A 17,450-nucleotide genomic window follows, 5' to 3' on the forward strand; every position below is an offset into this window, starting at 1 on the left:
TCACCTCTAGTAATCCCACATGAGCGTCCATGTCACCTCTAGTAATCCCACATGAGCGTCCATGTCACCTCTAGTTATCCCACATGAGCGCCCATGTCACCTCTTGTAATCCCACATGAGCGCCCATGTCTCCTCCAGTAATCCCACACGAGCGTCCATGTCTCCTTCAGTAATCCCACACGAGCTTCCATGTCTCCTCCAGTAATCCCACATGAGCATCTGTCTCACCTCTACTAATCCCACATGAGCGGCCATGTCTCCTCCAGTAATCCCACACGAGCGTCCATGTCATCTCTAGTAATCCCACACGAGCGTCCATGTCTTTTCCAGTAATCCCACACGAGCGTCTATGTCTCCTCCAGTAATCCCACACGAGCGTCCATGTCTCCTCCAGTAATCCCACACGAGCGTCCATGTCACCTCTAGTAATCCCACATGAGCGTCCATGTCACCTCCAGTAATCCCACACGAGCGTCCATGTCTCCTCCAGTAATCCCACACGAGCGTCCATGTCTCCTCCAGTAATCCCACACGAGCGTCCATGTCACCTCTAGTAATCCCACACGAGCGTCCATGTCTCCTTCAGTAATCCCACACGAGCTTCCATGTCTCCTCCAGTAATCCCACATGAGCATCTGTCTCACCTCTACTAATCCCACATGAGCGGCCATGTCTCCTCCAGTAATCCCACACGAGCATCCATGTCACCTCTAGTAATCCCACACGAGCGTCCATGTCTCCTCCAGTAATCCCACACGAGCGTCCATGTCTCCTCCAGTAATCCCACACGAGCGTCCATGTCTCCTCCAGTAATCCCACACGAGCGTCCATGTCACCTCTAGTAATCCCACACGAGCGTCCATGTCTCCTTCAGTAATCCCACACGAGCTTCCATGTCTCCTCCAGTAATCCCACATGAGCATCTGTCTCACCTCTACTAATCCCACATGAGCGGCCATGTCTCCTCCAGTAATCCCACACGAGCGTCCATGTCACCTCTAGTAATCCCCCATGAGCATCCATGTCGCCTCTAGTAATCCCACATGAGCATCCATGTCGCCTCTAGTAATCCCACATGAGCGTCCATGTCTCCTCTAGTAATCCCACATGAGCATCAGTGTCACCTCTAGTAATCCCACATGAGCGTCCATGTCACCTCCAGTAATCCCACATAAGCGTCCATGTCACCTCTAGTAATCCCACATGAGCGTCCGTGTCACCTCTAGTAATCCCCCATGAGCGTCCATGTCACCTCTAGGAATCCCACATGAGCGTCCATGTCACCTCTAGTAATCCCCCATGAGCGTCCATGTCACCTCTAGTAATCCCACATGAGCATCCATGTCACCTCTAGTAATCACACATGAGCGTTCAGTGTTGATCAAGCTCCAGTCTAAGCATCCTATCTTTTTTTTTTTTTTAATACACATAAAAGCAATGATTACAGGTAAAACATGTCAATTATAGAGTTATATATTGTATCCTGTAACACCCTGGGTCTTGTCTGCTCATTTTATATTTCTCTGACGTCCTAGTGGATGCTGGGAACTCCGTAAGGACCATGGGGAATAGCGGGCTCCGCAGGAGACTGGGCACAACTAAAAGAAAGCTTTAGGACTAACTGGTGTGCACTGGCTCCTCCCCCTATGACCCTCCTCCAGACCTCAGTTAGATTTCTGTGCCCGGCCGAGCTGGATGCACACTATGGGCTCTCCTGAGCTCCTAGAAAAGAAAGTATAGTTTAGGTTTTTTATTTTCAGTGAGATCTGCTGGCAACAGACTCACTGCTACGAGGGACTAAGGGGAGAAGAAGCGAACCTGCCTGCTTGCCGCCAGCTTGGGCTTCTTAGGCTACTGGACACCATTAGCTCCAGAGGGATTGAACGCAGGACCCGACCTCGATGTCCGTTCCCGGAGCCGCGCCGCCGTCCCCCTTACAGAGCCAGAAGCAAGAAGGTCCGGAAAATCGGCGGCTAAAGACTTCTATCTTCTCCATGGTAGCGCACAGCACTGCAGCTGTGCGCCATTGCTCCTCATGCACACCTCACACTCCGGTCACTGATGGGTGCAGGGCGCTGGGGGGGGGGGCGCCCTGAGCAGCAATAAATAACACCTTGGCTGACAAATATACACCATATATAGCCCCAGGGGCTATATATAGGTGTAAATTAACCCCTGCCAGATTTCCTAAAGTCCGCCGAAAAAGGGGCGGGGCTATCTCCCTCAGCATACCGGCACCATTTTCCCTCACAGCTCCGCTGGAAGGAAGGCTCCCTGGCTCTCCCCTGCAGTCCTGCACTACAGAAAAGGGTAAAAAAGAGAGGGGGGCACATATTTTAGGCGCATTATAGTTATTCTATGCAGATATAGGGGAAAACACTCTGTATAGGTGTCACCCCAGTGTATAGGTGTCTGTATAGGTGTCACCCCAGTGCTCTGGTGTGTGCTGGCATACTCTCCCTCTGTCTCTCCAAAGGGCTTTGTGGGGTCCTATCCTCTTTTAGAGCATTTCCTGTGTGTGTGCTGTGTGTCGGTACGGCTGTGTCGACATGTATGAGGAGAAAAATTATGTGGAGGCGGAGCAAATGCCGGTAAATGTGATGTCACCCCCTGCGGGGTCGACACCTGTGTGGATGGACTTATGGAAGGAATTACGGGAAACTGTTAACTCCTTACATAAAAGGCTTGACGACATGGGACAGCCGGCAACTCAGCTTGTGCCTGTCCAGGCGTCTCAAAGGCCATCAGGGGCTGTAAAACGCCCGTTACCTCAGATGGCAGACACAGACGTCGACACGGATACCGACTCCAGTGTCGACGATGAGGAGACGACTGTAACTTCCAATAGGGCCACACGTTACATGATTAAGGCAATGAAAATTGTATTACACATTACTGATATTACCCCAGGTACCACAAAAAAGGGTATTATGTTTGGTGAGAAAAAACTACCAGTAGTTTTTCCTGCATCTGAGGAATTAAATGAAGTTTGTGAAGAAGCATGGACTTCCCCCGATAAGAAATTAGTAATTTCTAAACGGCTATTGGCAGCGTACCCTTTCCCGCCAGAGGATAGGTCACGTTGGGAAACACCCCCTAGGGTTGATAAAGCGCTCACACGTTTGTCAAAGAAGGTGGCACTACCGTCTCCGGATACGGCCACGCTTAAAGAGCCTGCTGACAGAAAGCAGGAGACTATCCTAAAGTCTATATACACACACACTGGTGTTATACTACGACCAGCTATAGCCTCAGCATGGATGTGTAGTGCTGCGGTTGCGTGGTCGGATTCCCTGACAGAGAATATTGAGACCCTGGATAGGGACAATATTTTACTGACTTTAGAGCATATAAAAGATGCTCTCTTATACATGCGTGATGCACAGAGGGATATTTGCCGACTGGCATCAAAAGTAAGTGCAATATCCATTTCCGCTAGACTGGATTATGGACTCGGCAGTGGTCAGGGGATGCCGATTCAAAATGGCACATGGAGATTTTGCCTTATAAAGGGGTGGAGTTGTTTGGGGAAGGTCTGTCAGACCTCGTTTCCACGGCAACAGCTGGAAAATCAACTTTTCTGCCCCAGGTTACCTCGCAGCAAAAGAAAGCACCGTATTATCAAGCACAGTCCTTTCGGCCCCATAAGGGCAAGCGAGCAAGAGGCGCCTCTTTTTTGCCAAAAGGCAGAGGTAAGGGAAAAAAGCTGCAGCATACAGCCAGTTCCCAGGACCAGGAGTCCTCCCCCGCTTCCGCCAAGTCCACAGCATGACGATGGGGCTTCACAGGCGGATCTAGGTACGGTGGGGGCACGTCTCAGGAATTTCAGCACACAGTGATCTCGCTCACAGGTGGATCCCTGGAGCCTTCAGGTAGTATCTCAGGGGTACATGCTGGAATTCGAGACGCCTCCCCCACGCCGTTTCCTAAAATCTGCCTTACCAACAACACTCTGACAGAGAGGCGGTGTTACAGGCAATTCACAAGCTGTATTCCCAGCAAGTGATAAACAGGGTACCTCTCCTTCAACAAGGAAAGGGTTATTATTCCACAATGTTTGTGGTACCGAAACCGGACGGTTCGGTGAGACCCATTTAAAATCCTTGAACAAGTATATCAAAAAGTTCAAGTTCAAGATGGAATCGCTCAGAGCGGTTATCTCCAGCCTGGAGGAGGGGGATTACATGGTATCTCTGGACATCAAGGATGCTTACCTGCATGTCCCCATTTACCCTCCTCACCAGGAGTACCTCAGGTTTGTGGTACAGGACTGTCACTACCAGTTCCAGACGCTGCCGTTTGGGTTATCCCGGCACCGAGGGTCTTTACCAAGGTAATGGCCAAAATGATGATTCTCCTTCGAAAGAAAGGGGTTTCAATTATCCCGTACTTGGACGATCTCCTGATAAAGGCGAGGTCCAGGGAGCAGTTGCTGGTGGGGGTAGCACTTTCTCAGGAAGTGCTACAACAGCATGGTTGGATTCTCAACATCCCAAAGTCACAGCTGGTCCCCACGACACATCTTCTGTTCCTGGGGATGATTCTGGACACAGACCAGAAAAAAGTGTTTCTTCCAGAGGAAAAAAAAAAAAAGGGGTTGTCATCTCTAGTAAGAAACCTTCTAAAGCCAGGACAGGTGTCAGTGCATCAATGCACGAAAGTCCTGGGAAAGATGGTAGCTTCGTACAAAGAAATTCCATTCGGCAGATTCCACGCAAGAACCTTCCAGTGGGACCTGTTGGACAAGTGGTCCGGATCGCATCTTCAGATGCATCGGCGGATAACCCTGTCGCCAAGGACCAGGGTGTCGCTACTGTGGTGGCTGCAGAGTGCTCATCTTCTAGAGGGCCGCAGATTCGGGATACAGGACTGGGTCCTGGTAACTACGGATGCCAGCCTTCGAGGCTGGGGGGCAGTCACACAGGGACGAAATTTCCAGGGACTGTGGTCAAACCAGGAAATTTCACTTCACATAAATATCCTGGAACTAAGGGCCATCTACAACGCCCTAAGCCAGGCAAGACTTCTGCTTCAAAACCAGCCGGTACTGATACAATCAGACAACATCACGGCGGTCGCCCATGTAAACAGACAGGGCGGCACAAGAAGCAGGAGCGCGATGGCAGAAGCCACAAAGATTCTCCGATGGGCGGAAAATCACGTGTCAGCACTGACAGCAGTGTTCATCCCGGGAGTAGACAACTGGGAAGCAGACTTCCTCAGCAGACACGACCTCCACCCGGGAGAATGGGGACTTCATCCGGAAGTTTTCCAAATGATTGTAAACCGTTGGGAACGACCAAAGGTGGACATGATGGCGTCCCTCCTCAACAAAAAACTAGAAAGGTATTGCGCCAGGTCAAGGGACCCTCAGGCGATAGCTGTGGACGCTCTAGTGACACCGTGGGTGTACCAGTCGGTTTATGTGTTCCCTCCTCTGCCTCTCATTCCAAAGGTACTGAGAATTGTGCGAAGGAGCGGAGTAAGAACGATGCTCGTGGTTCCAGATTGGCCAAGAAGAGCTTGGTACCCGGAACTTCAAGAGATGCTCACAGAGGACCCATGGCCTCTACTGCTAAGATGGGACCTGCTCCAGCAGGGGCCCTGTCTATTCCAAGACTTACCGCGGCTGCGTTTGACGGCATGGCGGTTGAACACCGGATCCTGAAGGAAAAGGGTATTCCGGAGGAAGTCATCCCTACCCTGATCAAAGCCAGGAAGGATGTCACGGCAAAACATTATCACCGCATTTGGCGAAAATATGTTGCTTGGTGTGAGGCCAAAAAGGCCCCAACGGAGGAGTTTCAACTGGGTCGTTTTCTGCATTTCCTGCAAGCAGGAGTGAATATGGGCCTAAAATTAGGATCCATTAAGGTACAGATTTCGTCTCTGTCAATTTTCTTCCAAAAAGAATTGGCTTCACTGCCTGAAGTTCAGACATTTGTGAAGTGCGTGCTGCATATTCAGCCCCCTTTTGTGCCTCCAGTGGCACCTTGGGATCTCAATGTGGTTTTGGGGTTCTTGAAATCACATTGGTTCGAGCCACTTAAAACCGTGGATTTGAAATATCTCATGTGGAAAGTGGTCATGCTGTTGGCACTGGCTTCGGCCAGGCGTGTGTCAGAATTGGCGGCTTTATCTTGTAAAAGCCCTTATCTGATTTTCCATACGGATAGGGCAGAGTTGAGGACTCGTCCTCATTTTCTCCTGAAGGTGGTATCAGCTTTTCACTTGAACCAACCTATTGTGGTGCCTGTGGCTACTAGGGACTTGGAGGATGCCAAGTTACTGGACGTGGTCAGGGCCCTGAGAATTTATGTTTACAGGACGGCTGGAGTCAGGAAAATTGACTCGCTGTTTATCCTGTATGCACCCAACAAGCTGGGTGCTCCTGCTTCAAAGCAGACCATTGCTCACTGGATTTGTAGCACAATTCAGCTTGCGCATTCTGCGGCAGGACTGCCGCATCCTAAATCAGTGAAAGCCCATTCCACGAGGAAGGTGGGCTCATCTTGGGCGGCCGCCCGAGGGGTCTCGGCTTTACAACTTTGCCGAGCCGCGACTTGGTCAGGGTCAAATACTTTTGCAAAGTTTTACAAGTTTGACACCCTGGCTGACGAGGACCTGGAGTTCGCTCATTCGGTGCTGCAGAGTCACCCGCACTCTCCCCCCCGTTTGGGAGCTTTGGTATAATCCCCATGGTCCTTACGGAGTTCCCAGCATCCACTAGGATGTCAGAGAAAATAAGATTTTACTCACCGGTAAATCTATTTCTCGTAGTCCGTAGTGGATGCTGGGCACCCATCCCAAGTGCGGATTGTCTGCATTACTTGAACATAGTTACTGTTAACTAAAACGGGTTATTGTTGAGAGCCATCTGTTCAGAGGCTCCATTGTTATCATACTGTTAACTGGGTTTAAAATCACGAGTTGTACGGTGTGATTGGTGTGGCTGGTATGAGTCTTAACCGGGATTCAAAAATCCTTCCTTATTGTGTCAGCTCTTCCGGGCACAGTATCCTAACTGAGGTCTGGAGGAGGGTCATAGGGGGAGGAGCCAGTGCACACCAGTTAGTCCTAAAGCTTTCTTTTAGTTGTGCCCAGTCTCCTGCGGAGCCGCTATTCCCCATGGTCCTTACGGAGTTCCCAGCATCCACTACGGACTAGGAGAAATAGATTTACCGGTGAGTAAAATCTTATTTTCCATAATGTATTTTATTTCCAGCAGGTGGACACACAAGCAGGAATATTTCAGAAGGACATCTAATGTTATCCCCGGATTGTGACATAAAAGATAATGACAGTAGACAGGATTCTCCAGGAGATAACCCCATTACCCCAATTATACATCCAGCTCTATCAGCTGATCCCTCTGATCCTGGGAAATGTTCTCCTGATCACTCTGATATTGGAGCATTTGTTACAGCTCTGAGATTAGATACAGTGTTTCCATGTTCTGTAGATGCCAAATGTTTTACACAGAACACAAAGCTTATTACCCATCATCCAGCTAAGGCAGGTGAGAGGCCACTGATATGTTCTGAGTGTGGGAAATGTTTTACAAAGAAATCAGCTCTTGTTACACATCAGAGAAGTCACTCAGGTGAGAGGCCGTATTCCTGTTCTGAGTGTGGGAAATGTTTTACACAGAAATCATCTCTTGTTACACATCAGAGAAGTCACACAGGTGAGACGCCGTGTTCCTGTTCTGAGTGTGGGAAATGTTTTGCATGGAAATCAGATCTTGTTACACATCAGAGAAGTCACACAGGTGAGAAGCCATTTTCATGTTCTGAGTGTGGGAAATGTTTCGCATTTAAATCAGTTCTTGTTAAACATCAGAAAAGTCACTCAGGTGAGAAGCCGTTTTCCTGTTCTGAGTGTGGGAAATGTTTTACACAGAAATCAGCTCTTGTTACACATCAGAGAAGTCACACAGGTGAGAAGCCATTTTCATGTTCTGAGTGTGGGAAATGTTTCGCATTTAAATCAGTTCTTGTTAAACATCAGAGAAGTCACACAGGTGAGAAGCCGTTTTCCTGTTCTGAGTGTGGGAAATGTTTTGCATGGAAATCACATCTTGTTACACATCAGAGAAGTCATACAGGTGAGAAGCCGTATTCCTGTTCTGAGTGTGGGAAATGTTTTACACAGAAATCAGCTCTTGTTCCACATCAGAGAAGTCACACAGGTGAGAAGCCGTTTTCCTGTTCTGAGTGTGGGAAATGTTTTGCATGGAAATCAGATCTTGTTACACATCAGAGAAGTCACACAGGTGAGAAGCCATTTTCATGTTCTGAGTGTGGGAAATGTTTCGCATTTAAATCAGTTCTTGTTAAACATCAGAAAAGTCACTCAGGTGAGAAGCCGTTTTCCTGTTCTGAGTGTGGGAAATGTTTTACACGGAAATCAGATCTTGTTACACATCAGAGAAGTCACACAGGTGAGAAGCCATTTTCATGTTCTGAGTGTGGGAAATGTTTCGCATTTAAATCAGTTCTTGTTAAACATCAGAAAAGTCACTCAGGTGAGAAGCCGTTTTCCTGTTCTGAGTGTGGGAAATGTTTTACACAGAAATCAGCTCTTGTTACACATCAGAGAAGTCACACAGGTGAGAAGCCGTTTTCCTGTTCTGAGTGTGGGAAATGTTTTGCATGGAAATCAGATCTTGTTACACATCAGAGAAGTCACACAGGTGAGAAGCCATTTTCATGTTCTGAGTGTGGGAAATGTTTCGCATTTAAATCAGTTCTTGTTAAACATCAGAGAAGTCACACAGGTGAGAAGCCGTTTTCCTGTTCTGAGTGTGGGAAATGTTTTGCATGGAAATCACATCTTGTTACACATCAGAGAAGTCATACAGGTGAGAAGCCGTATTCCTGTTCTGAGTGTGGGAAATATTTTACACAGAAATCAGCTCTTGTTCCACATCAGAGAAGTCAAACAGGTGAGAAGCCGTTTTCCTGTTCTGAGTGTGGGAAATGTTTTGCACAGAAATCACATCTTGCTACACATCAGAGAAGTCACACAGGTGAGAAGCCATTTTCATCCTGTGAGAGAAATAAATCCGCTCTTGTTGAACACATTAGACATTACCCAAGTACGGAACTATTTAAATCTTCTGGAGTATAATTATCACTGTCGTCCAGTGTTCCTCAAGGGTCAATCCTATCTCCTATGCTTTATAAAATATACATGCTACCACTGGGTGATATAATCAGACGTCATGGCCTGGTCTACCACTGATATGCAGATGACCTGCTTTTTGCTCCATGTACTGAGAACCGAATACCAATCCTAAATGGTTGTCTAGCTGAGCGCCAGGGGTGGATGATGCCAGTTGGCTGTGACTCAGTCTTTGTGAAACATAATAGAAGCTCACCAACAAAGGACAAGACTACAGCTTTACCAACCATCTGGATTTACGCTTTGGTGCTCAGAATTGAAAATACTGAACATGTGCTGAATCTTTGTGTTGTCCTGGTATGTGGCTGACACATACATCAGGTATCTGCCACATACAAATCCTCATTCTTCCATCTGTGGACCATAGCCAGAATCAAGCTCTTGATTCCCTCAGAAGTTCATAGACTACTGCAATGCCATCTACCTGGGTCACCCAGCAAAAGAATTACAGAGCTTGCAGCTAGTACAGAATGCAGCAGCCAAGCTGTTACCTAACCCGTTCCTGCCACATAACACCCATTCTCTACTCCCTTCACCGGCTGCCTGTAAGATGACAAATCTATTTCATAATTGGCTAACTGACCTTCCCAGCCCAACATTACATGGTCCAAGGTACTAGAAGCAGCTCCTGCCTCCTTACTGCCCTGCTTGCTTGCTTCTACAGATGAAGGACTGTTACCGACAGTACCAAGAATCTCCTGTCATTCATTTAAGGGTTGAACTTTAGCTTTGCAGCCTTGACCATGGAACTCACTGCCTTGCACAGTCCAAGAGGCCTGCACTCTAGAGACCTTCACAAGCAGACTGATGACTGTTACTCACGCTTTTCATTAATGTACCTCTATTTCTCATACGTCCTAGAGGATGCTGGGGATTCCAAAAGGACCATGGGGTATAGACGCATCCGCAGGAGCTTGGGCACACTGTAAAGACTTAAACTGGGTGTGAACTGGCTCCTCCCTCTATGCCCCTCCTCCAGACCTCAGTTAGACTTTGTGCCCAGGAGTGATGGATCACACACTAGGGGAGCTCTACTGAGTTTCTCTGAAAGACTTTATGTTAGGTTTTTTATTTTCAGGGAGACCTGCTGGCTACAGGCTCCTGCAGCGTGGGACTGAGGGGAGAGAAGCAGGACCTACTTCTGTGAGTTTCAAGGCTCTGCTTCTCGGCTACTGGACACCATTAGCTCCAGAGGGTTCGATCACTTGGTGCGCCTAGCTGCTTGTTCCCGAAGCCACGCCGTCATTCCCCTCACAGAAGCCAGAAGAAAGAAGCCATGTCAGTATGAGAAGATCAGAAGACTTCAGTGACGGCAGAAGACTTCAGTAACGGAGGTACAGTGATAGTGCTGCTCTTCATGCTCCCACACACCAAAGGCACTCACAGGGTGCAGGGCGCTGGGGGGGGGGGGGGGGGGTGGAGCGCCCTGGGCAGCATGTTACTGGTCTGCTTAATGTGAACAATTGGCAAAAAAAAAGCAAAGCATTTAGGTGCCGAGGCACCGTGGTTCATCCCCCGCCAGTATACTTGAATTATTTCCCCGACACCGCTTATACGGGTGTAGGGCGCGCGGGGGGGAGCGCCCTGAGCAGCGAGTCAGTTTTAAAAGTTCTTCCTCGCACTGCCGGGGGCTCCGTATACAGACCCCCGCAGGCGCGTTAGGCCGTGGTCCCCGTCGGCCACCATGGGTACAGTGCGCCGGGAGGTGGTGGCGCCCGGGGCAGCATAGATAGTTAGAGCTCCCGGGCGCCGCACACGGGGACCCACCATGAGAGTGGCGGGTGCGCGATGCGCCGGAACTCCCGCTTCCCGAACGTTGTCTGGGGTGCAGGGCGCGCAGGGGGGGGTCCTGAGCAGCATGGTGCTGAGTGTGTGTGTGTGTGTGTATATGTATGTGTGTGTGTATGTATATGTATGTGTGTGTGTGTGTATATATATATATATATGTGTGTGTGTGTGTGTGTGTGTGTGTGTATGTGTGTGTGTGTGTGTATATATATGTATGTGTGTGTGTGTGTATATATATATGTGTGTGTGTGTGTGTGTATATATATATATGAGTACGGAGAGAGTGGGCGCAGTGGGGCTGCATGACTGACAACCAGGACGAGACACTCCCAGAAAGGCATGTATGTATGAGTACGGAGAGAGTGGGCGCAGTGGGGCTGCATCACTGACCAGGACGAGACACTCCCAGAAAGGCATTGTATGTATGAGTACGGAGAGAGTGGGCGCAGTGGGGCTGCATGACTGACACCCAGGACTAGACACTCCCAGAAAGGCATGTATGTATGAGTACGGAGAGAGTGGGCGCAGTGGGGCTGCATCACTGACCAGGACGAGACACTCCCAGAAAGGCATGTATGTATGAGTACGGAGAGAGTGGGCGCAGTGGGGCTGCATGACTGACACCCAGGACGAGACACTCCCAGAAAGACATGTATGTATGAGTACGGAGAGAGTGGGCGCAGTGGGGCTGCATGACTGACACCCAGGACGAGACACTCCCAGAAAGACATGTATGTATGAGTACGGAGAGAGTGGGAGCAGTGGGGCTGCATGACTGACAACCAGGACGAGACACTCCCAGAAAGGCATGTATGTATGAGTACAGAGAGAGTGGGTGCAGTGGGGCTGCATGACTGACAACCAGGACGAGACACTCCCAGAAAGGCATGTATGTATGAGTACGGAGAGAGTGGGTGCAGTGGGGCTGCATCACTGACCAGGACGAGACACTCCCAGAAAGACATGTATGTATGAGTACAGAGAGAGTGGGTGCAGTGGGGCTGCATGACTGACAACCAGGACGAGACACTCCAGAAAGGCATGTATGTATGAGTACGGAGAGAGTGGGAGCAGTGGGGCTGCATCACTGACCAGGACGAGACACTCCCAGAAAGACATGTATGTATGAGTACAGAGAGAGTGGGTGCAGTGGGGCTGCATCACTGACAACCAGGATGAGACACTCCCAGAAAGGCATGTATGAGTACGGAGAGAGTGGGCGCAGTGGGGCTGCATGACTGACACCCAGGACGAGACACTCCCAGAAAGGCATGTATGTATGAGTACGGAGAGAGTGGGCGCAGTGGGGCTGCATGACTGACACCCAGGACGAGACACTCCCAGAAAGACATGTATGTATGAGTACAGAGAGAGTGGGAGCAGTGGGGCTGCATCACTGACAACCAGGACGAGACACTCCCAGAAAGGCATGTATGTATGAGTACGGAGAGAGTGGGCGCAGTGGGGCTGCATCACTGACAGCCAGGACGAGACACTCCCAGAAAGGCATGTATGTATGAGTACGGAGAGAGTGGGCGCAGTGGGGCTGCATCACTGACACCCAGGATGAGACACTCCCAGAAAGGCATGTATGTATGAGTACGGAGAGAGTGGGTGCAGTGGGGCTGCATGACTGACAACCAGGATGAGACACTCCCAGAAAGACATGTATGTATGAGTACAGAGAGAGTGGGTGCAGTGGGGCTGCATCACTGACCAGGACGAGACACTCCCAGAAAGGCATGTATGTATGAGTACGGAGAGAGTGGGAGCAGTGGGACTGCATCACTGACAGCCAGGACGAGACACTCCCAGAAAGACATGTATGTATGAGTACGGAGAGAGTGGGCGCAGTGGGGCTGCATCACTGACAACCAGGATGAGACACTCCCAGAAAGGCATGTATGTATGAGTACGGAGAGAGTGGGCGCAGTGGGGCTGCATGACTGACACCCAGGACGAGACACTCCCAGAAAGGCATGTATGTATGAGTACGGAGAGAGTGGGCGCAGTGGGGCTGCATGACTGACAGCCAGGACGAGACACTCCCAGAAAGGCATGTATGTATGAGTACGGAGAGAGTGGGCGCAGTGGGGCTGCATCACTGACCAGGACGAGACACTCCCAGAAAGGCATGTATGTATGAGTACGGAGAGAGTGGGCGCAGTGGGGCTGCATCACTGACCACCAGGACGAGACACTCCCAGAAAGACATGTATGTATGAGTACGGAGAGAGTGGGCGCAGTGGGGCTGCATGACTGACAGCTGAGCCTGTCACGTCAGTGAGGTGACAAAATGCAAGATATAGGGGGAGATGTATTAAGCCTGAAAAGTGATACATTTCACAGTGATAAACTACCAGCCAATCAGCTCCTAACTACCATGTCACTGGCTGTGTTTGAAAAATGACAGTTAGGAGTCGATTGGCTGGTACTTTATCACCGTGATATTTATCACTTTTCAAGGCTTAGTACATCTGGCCCATAATCACCTAGCTAAATCAGGCGCTAATGCAATGTTACATGTATTAAATGAGCAGCAAATATATTGATTATTAGATAGCAGCTCCTATGCGGCAACTGGATGCCTTAGACGATATAAATGGTTTAAGTTTCAGTAGTGACATAAAAGAGCGCTGATGGTATATAAATAAAAGTATTTCTAATATTAAAGTTCAACACAATAAAAACAGTTATGCCAATAATAAAACCCAGCCTGTGACATGACAGCTAGGATCTGATTGGCTGGTTCTTTATCACCTTCCACTTTGTCACTTCACCGAGCTTAATAAATCTGCCCCTAAGTTTCTTAACAGAAGGATAAGAAAACAGCCAGGGGAAAAAAGGGGGAGGAAAGAAGAAAAAAAAGGAAGCTATAGGATAAAATAGAATAACATACAGATATTGATTCATATATTATTCAGCTCAATGTTTTCGTTGAGACCTAGAGGGAACAAAGTATCTATCATACAAATCCAGTATGCTTCCCTCTTACAGAGGAGGTTATATCTATCCCCACCTGGGAATGTCTGTTTCATATGTTCAACTCCCTGTATGGACAGAACCCCACAATCACCTCCATGGAGTGAGTAAACATGTCCAGGTACACTGTGTTTAGTTGACTTTTTAAGAATTAATCTTCTATGTTCTAAAACCCTAGACAGCATATTGTTCTACAGACATATTGGCAACCGCAAATGCAGGAGATTACATAAACCACAAATGTTGTCTGGCAGTTTATATTGCCCACTATATCGAAGTATTCTTTAGTTCTATATGATAAGAATTATGATCGTCAGTGAGGTGGATGGGGCATCCCATTCCCAGCCGGTACAGCACACTATATGTAAGAGCCGGAGCGGTGCAGGGCTACTGGCTGACAGCCTAGCATCTCGGTGCAGCCGCAGAAGTCTGTAAATGATGGGAAATAACATCTGGCCCATGGCTACTGTGAGGAAATGAGAGGTTTGTGACAATATAGCTATGCCTCATTTCTCATGTCAGATATGTACTTTTTATCCCCATATCCCTATACATTCATCTGTTTCCTCATTCTCCATAACATGTCCATTACTGCTCACCCAATATTGTGTATAAATCAACCTTATTATTGTTAATATATGCAATTGTGTTAGGTTATCTGTTACCCTTTGGATAATGTATTCATGTTAGACCTAGTTTTCTATTGTTTACTACCACCACAGTGGACACTCAAAGGGTGAGTCATATAAGGTACCATTGTCCCTTTTTGTTTACTCCCTATTGTCCAACAGTGAGCTGACCAGACATGGGTGGTCATTCCGAGTTGTTCGCTCGTTGCCGATTTTCGTTATTTTGCGATTTACCGCTTACTGCGCATGCACAATGTCCGCAGTGCGACTGCGCCAAGTAAATTTGCTATGCAGTTAGGTATTTTACTCACGGCATTGCGAGGGTTTTTCTTCGTTCTGGTGATCATAATGTGATTGACAGGAAGTGGGTGTTACTGGGCGGAAACTGAGCGTTTTATGGGTGTGTGTGAAAAAACGCTGACGTATTTTGGAAAAATGCGGGAGTGGCTGGAGAAACGGGGGAGTGCCTGGGCGAACGCTGGGCGTATTTGTGACGTCAAACAGGAACGATACTGACTGAACTGATCGCAATGGCAGAGTAAGTCTCGAGCTACTCAGAAACTGCTAAGAAGTGTGCTAATCGCAATATTGCGAATCCGTCGTTCGCAAATTTAAGAAGCTAAGATTCACTCCCAGTAGGCGGCGGCTTAGCATGTGCAAAGCTGCTAAAAGCAGCTTGCGAGCGAACAACTCGGAATGGGGGCCATGGTTGCTCTCTGGCTGATGTAATCACCTTGATTAGAATATGTATTGTATTCCAATGCTGTAAGATCCTTAGACAAAGAAGTCACACACACCCCATGTAATATGAAGCTTCTGGGGGTATAAGTAGAGCTAACCAGAGAGCTGAAAGAGAGATTCTATGCTCCTTGACTAAAAATAAATGTTCTGTCAGCAGTTTGTGGTGGGAATTGTCATGTGGAATTGGATTACAGAGGTGTGCTGAGCTGTTTATAATACATTCTGTTCAATAAACCACTGTTGGTTTTTCATCTACCACTGTGCCTGAGTGATTTGGAACCTAGTATCTTCACAGCTACTATCGATGGTGGGTAACTACCTGGCTCTCTTCCTTTGATGGTAAATCTAGTTATCATCAGGTATAGACCATCAAAGATTCCTGGTCATCAATGGTTGATGGCCAATCCTAGACCAGACCCTGAGAGACCACAGCCACCACCAGATCCACAATGTGTACCTAGAAGCTGCCACATCTGGCACTTTGTTACCCGCCACCAGATCTACCTTCTCCTAGAGAGCCACCTCTCCACATCTAAGCTGGTACTCTGCAGGTTTCCTTCACCACCAGCTTTGATCTCCTTTGCATCAGCATCCCGGCCAGCCACACACAGGTCCATGGAATCAGCATTATGATAACTTTTGACTCTTTATTTGCTGCAGCTGCTGTATAGTTCCTGTGATTTCCTCCAGCTTATTAACCAGCTGCACCAGCTCCTCATTTCATGTAACTCTCTCCCAGCAGCTGCAAGTTTTTTCTCCTGCAGGGTCCACAGGATATCCACAGTATAACATTGGGATATGATGACATGACAGCGGTCAAAGCTTTTGGCCTCCCAGCATGCAGTGGGCCCGTCCCTATATCCCCACCTCCTGGCTCAGGCACATCAGTTTTTTGTTTGGTGTGTGGCAGGAGCCAGTCCATGTCAGGAGGGCTGCTGGTTTTTATCAGCCATAAGCTTTCTTATTTTATTTTTATAGACCATTTTTCTTGAGTGATCTTTCTAAAAAGTGTCTTATACGCACCTTAGAAAGAGTCTCTCCAACAATTCCCTGCCGGGTCGTGACAACGCTTACTCACATGTACAGCGCTGTTTTGGGGAGCAGGAGTGTAATTACGTGTGTGCCAGGTGTGCCTGGCACACAGCGCAGTTGCCCTGAGGGCTCAGCGGCATGTAATGAGTCAAATTGACCCATTACATGCCGCCTCTGCTGTGTGCTGTACGCCGCACTGGAGAGGAGAGATCAGTGCCGGGCAGTGGAGAAGGAGGTGGAGGGAGGGAGACTGGAGCCGCAGCAGCGCTATGTAATTGGTAGTTGTGCCGCTGCAGCAGCCCCCTCTCCTTCCGTATTGGCTGCCTGCGCTGCTGGGATGCGGTTCCTCCATCCCAGCATTCAAAGCGGCGTTGGGCAGCAATTACAGAAGGAGAGGGGACTGCTGCAGCGGCGCTACTACCAATTACATAGCGCTGCTGCGGCTCCAGTCCCCCTCCCTCCTTCTCCCTTGCCTGCACCGAGGACGCTTCCAGCACGAGGAGCCTGACTGCCAGCGGGGAGATGGTAAGTATCTCTCTCTTTCTTTCTCTATCCTTTCTGCCGTAATGTGTAAAAAGGGGGACTGTCTGCCGCAATGTGTAAAAAGGGGGATGCTGTCTGCCGTAATGTGTAAAAAGGAGGACTGGCTGCCGCAATGTGTAAAAAGGAGGACGCTGTCTGCCGTACTGTGTAAAAAAGGGGGCGCTGTCTGCTGTAATGTGTAAAACAGGGGACGCTGTCTGCCGTAATGTATAAAAAGGGGGATGCTGTCTGCCGTAATGTGTAAAAAGGGGGACACTGTCTGCCCTTATGTGTAAAAAGGGGGACGCTGTCTGCCGTAATGTGTATAAAGGGGGGACTGGCTGCCGCAATGTGTAAAAAGGAGGATGCTGTCTGCCGTAATGTGTAAAAAGGGGACGCTGTCTGCCGTAATGTGTAAAAAGGGGGACTGGCTGCCGTAATGTGTAAAATGGGGGATGCTGTCTGCCGTAATGTGTAAAATGGGGGATGCTGTCTGCCGTAATGTGTAAAAAGGGGGCGCTGTCTGCCGTAATGTGTTAAAAAGGTGGACGCTGTCTGCTGTAATGTGTA

At 48.7% G+C, this 17,450-nt stretch overlaps 1 protein-coding gene across 1 annotated transcript in view; it reads left to right on the forward strand.

Annotated features, from left to right (window-relative positions):
* Window positions 1–17,450, forward strand: part of LOC134984605 (zinc finger protein 850-like) — a 207,107-nt gene that overhangs the window by 90,815 nt on the left and 98,842 nt on the right. The window contains exon 2 of the mRNA XM_063950149.1: window positions 7,520–8,779. Coding sequence (XP_063806219.1) covers window positions 7,520–8,779 — 1,260 coding nt within the window. The remainder of the gene's footprint in view (window positions 1–7,519; window positions 8,780–17,450) is intronic.

The sequence above is a fragment of the Pseudophryne corroboree genome (assembly GCF_028390025.1).
Source record: "Pseudophryne corroboree isolate aPseCor3 chromosome 3 unlocalized genomic scaffold, aPseCor3.hap2 SUPER_3_unloc_7, whole genome shotgun sequence".
Lineage (NCBI taxonomy): Eukaryota > Metazoa > Chordata > Amphibia > Anura > Myobatrachidae > Pseudophryne > Pseudophryne corroboree.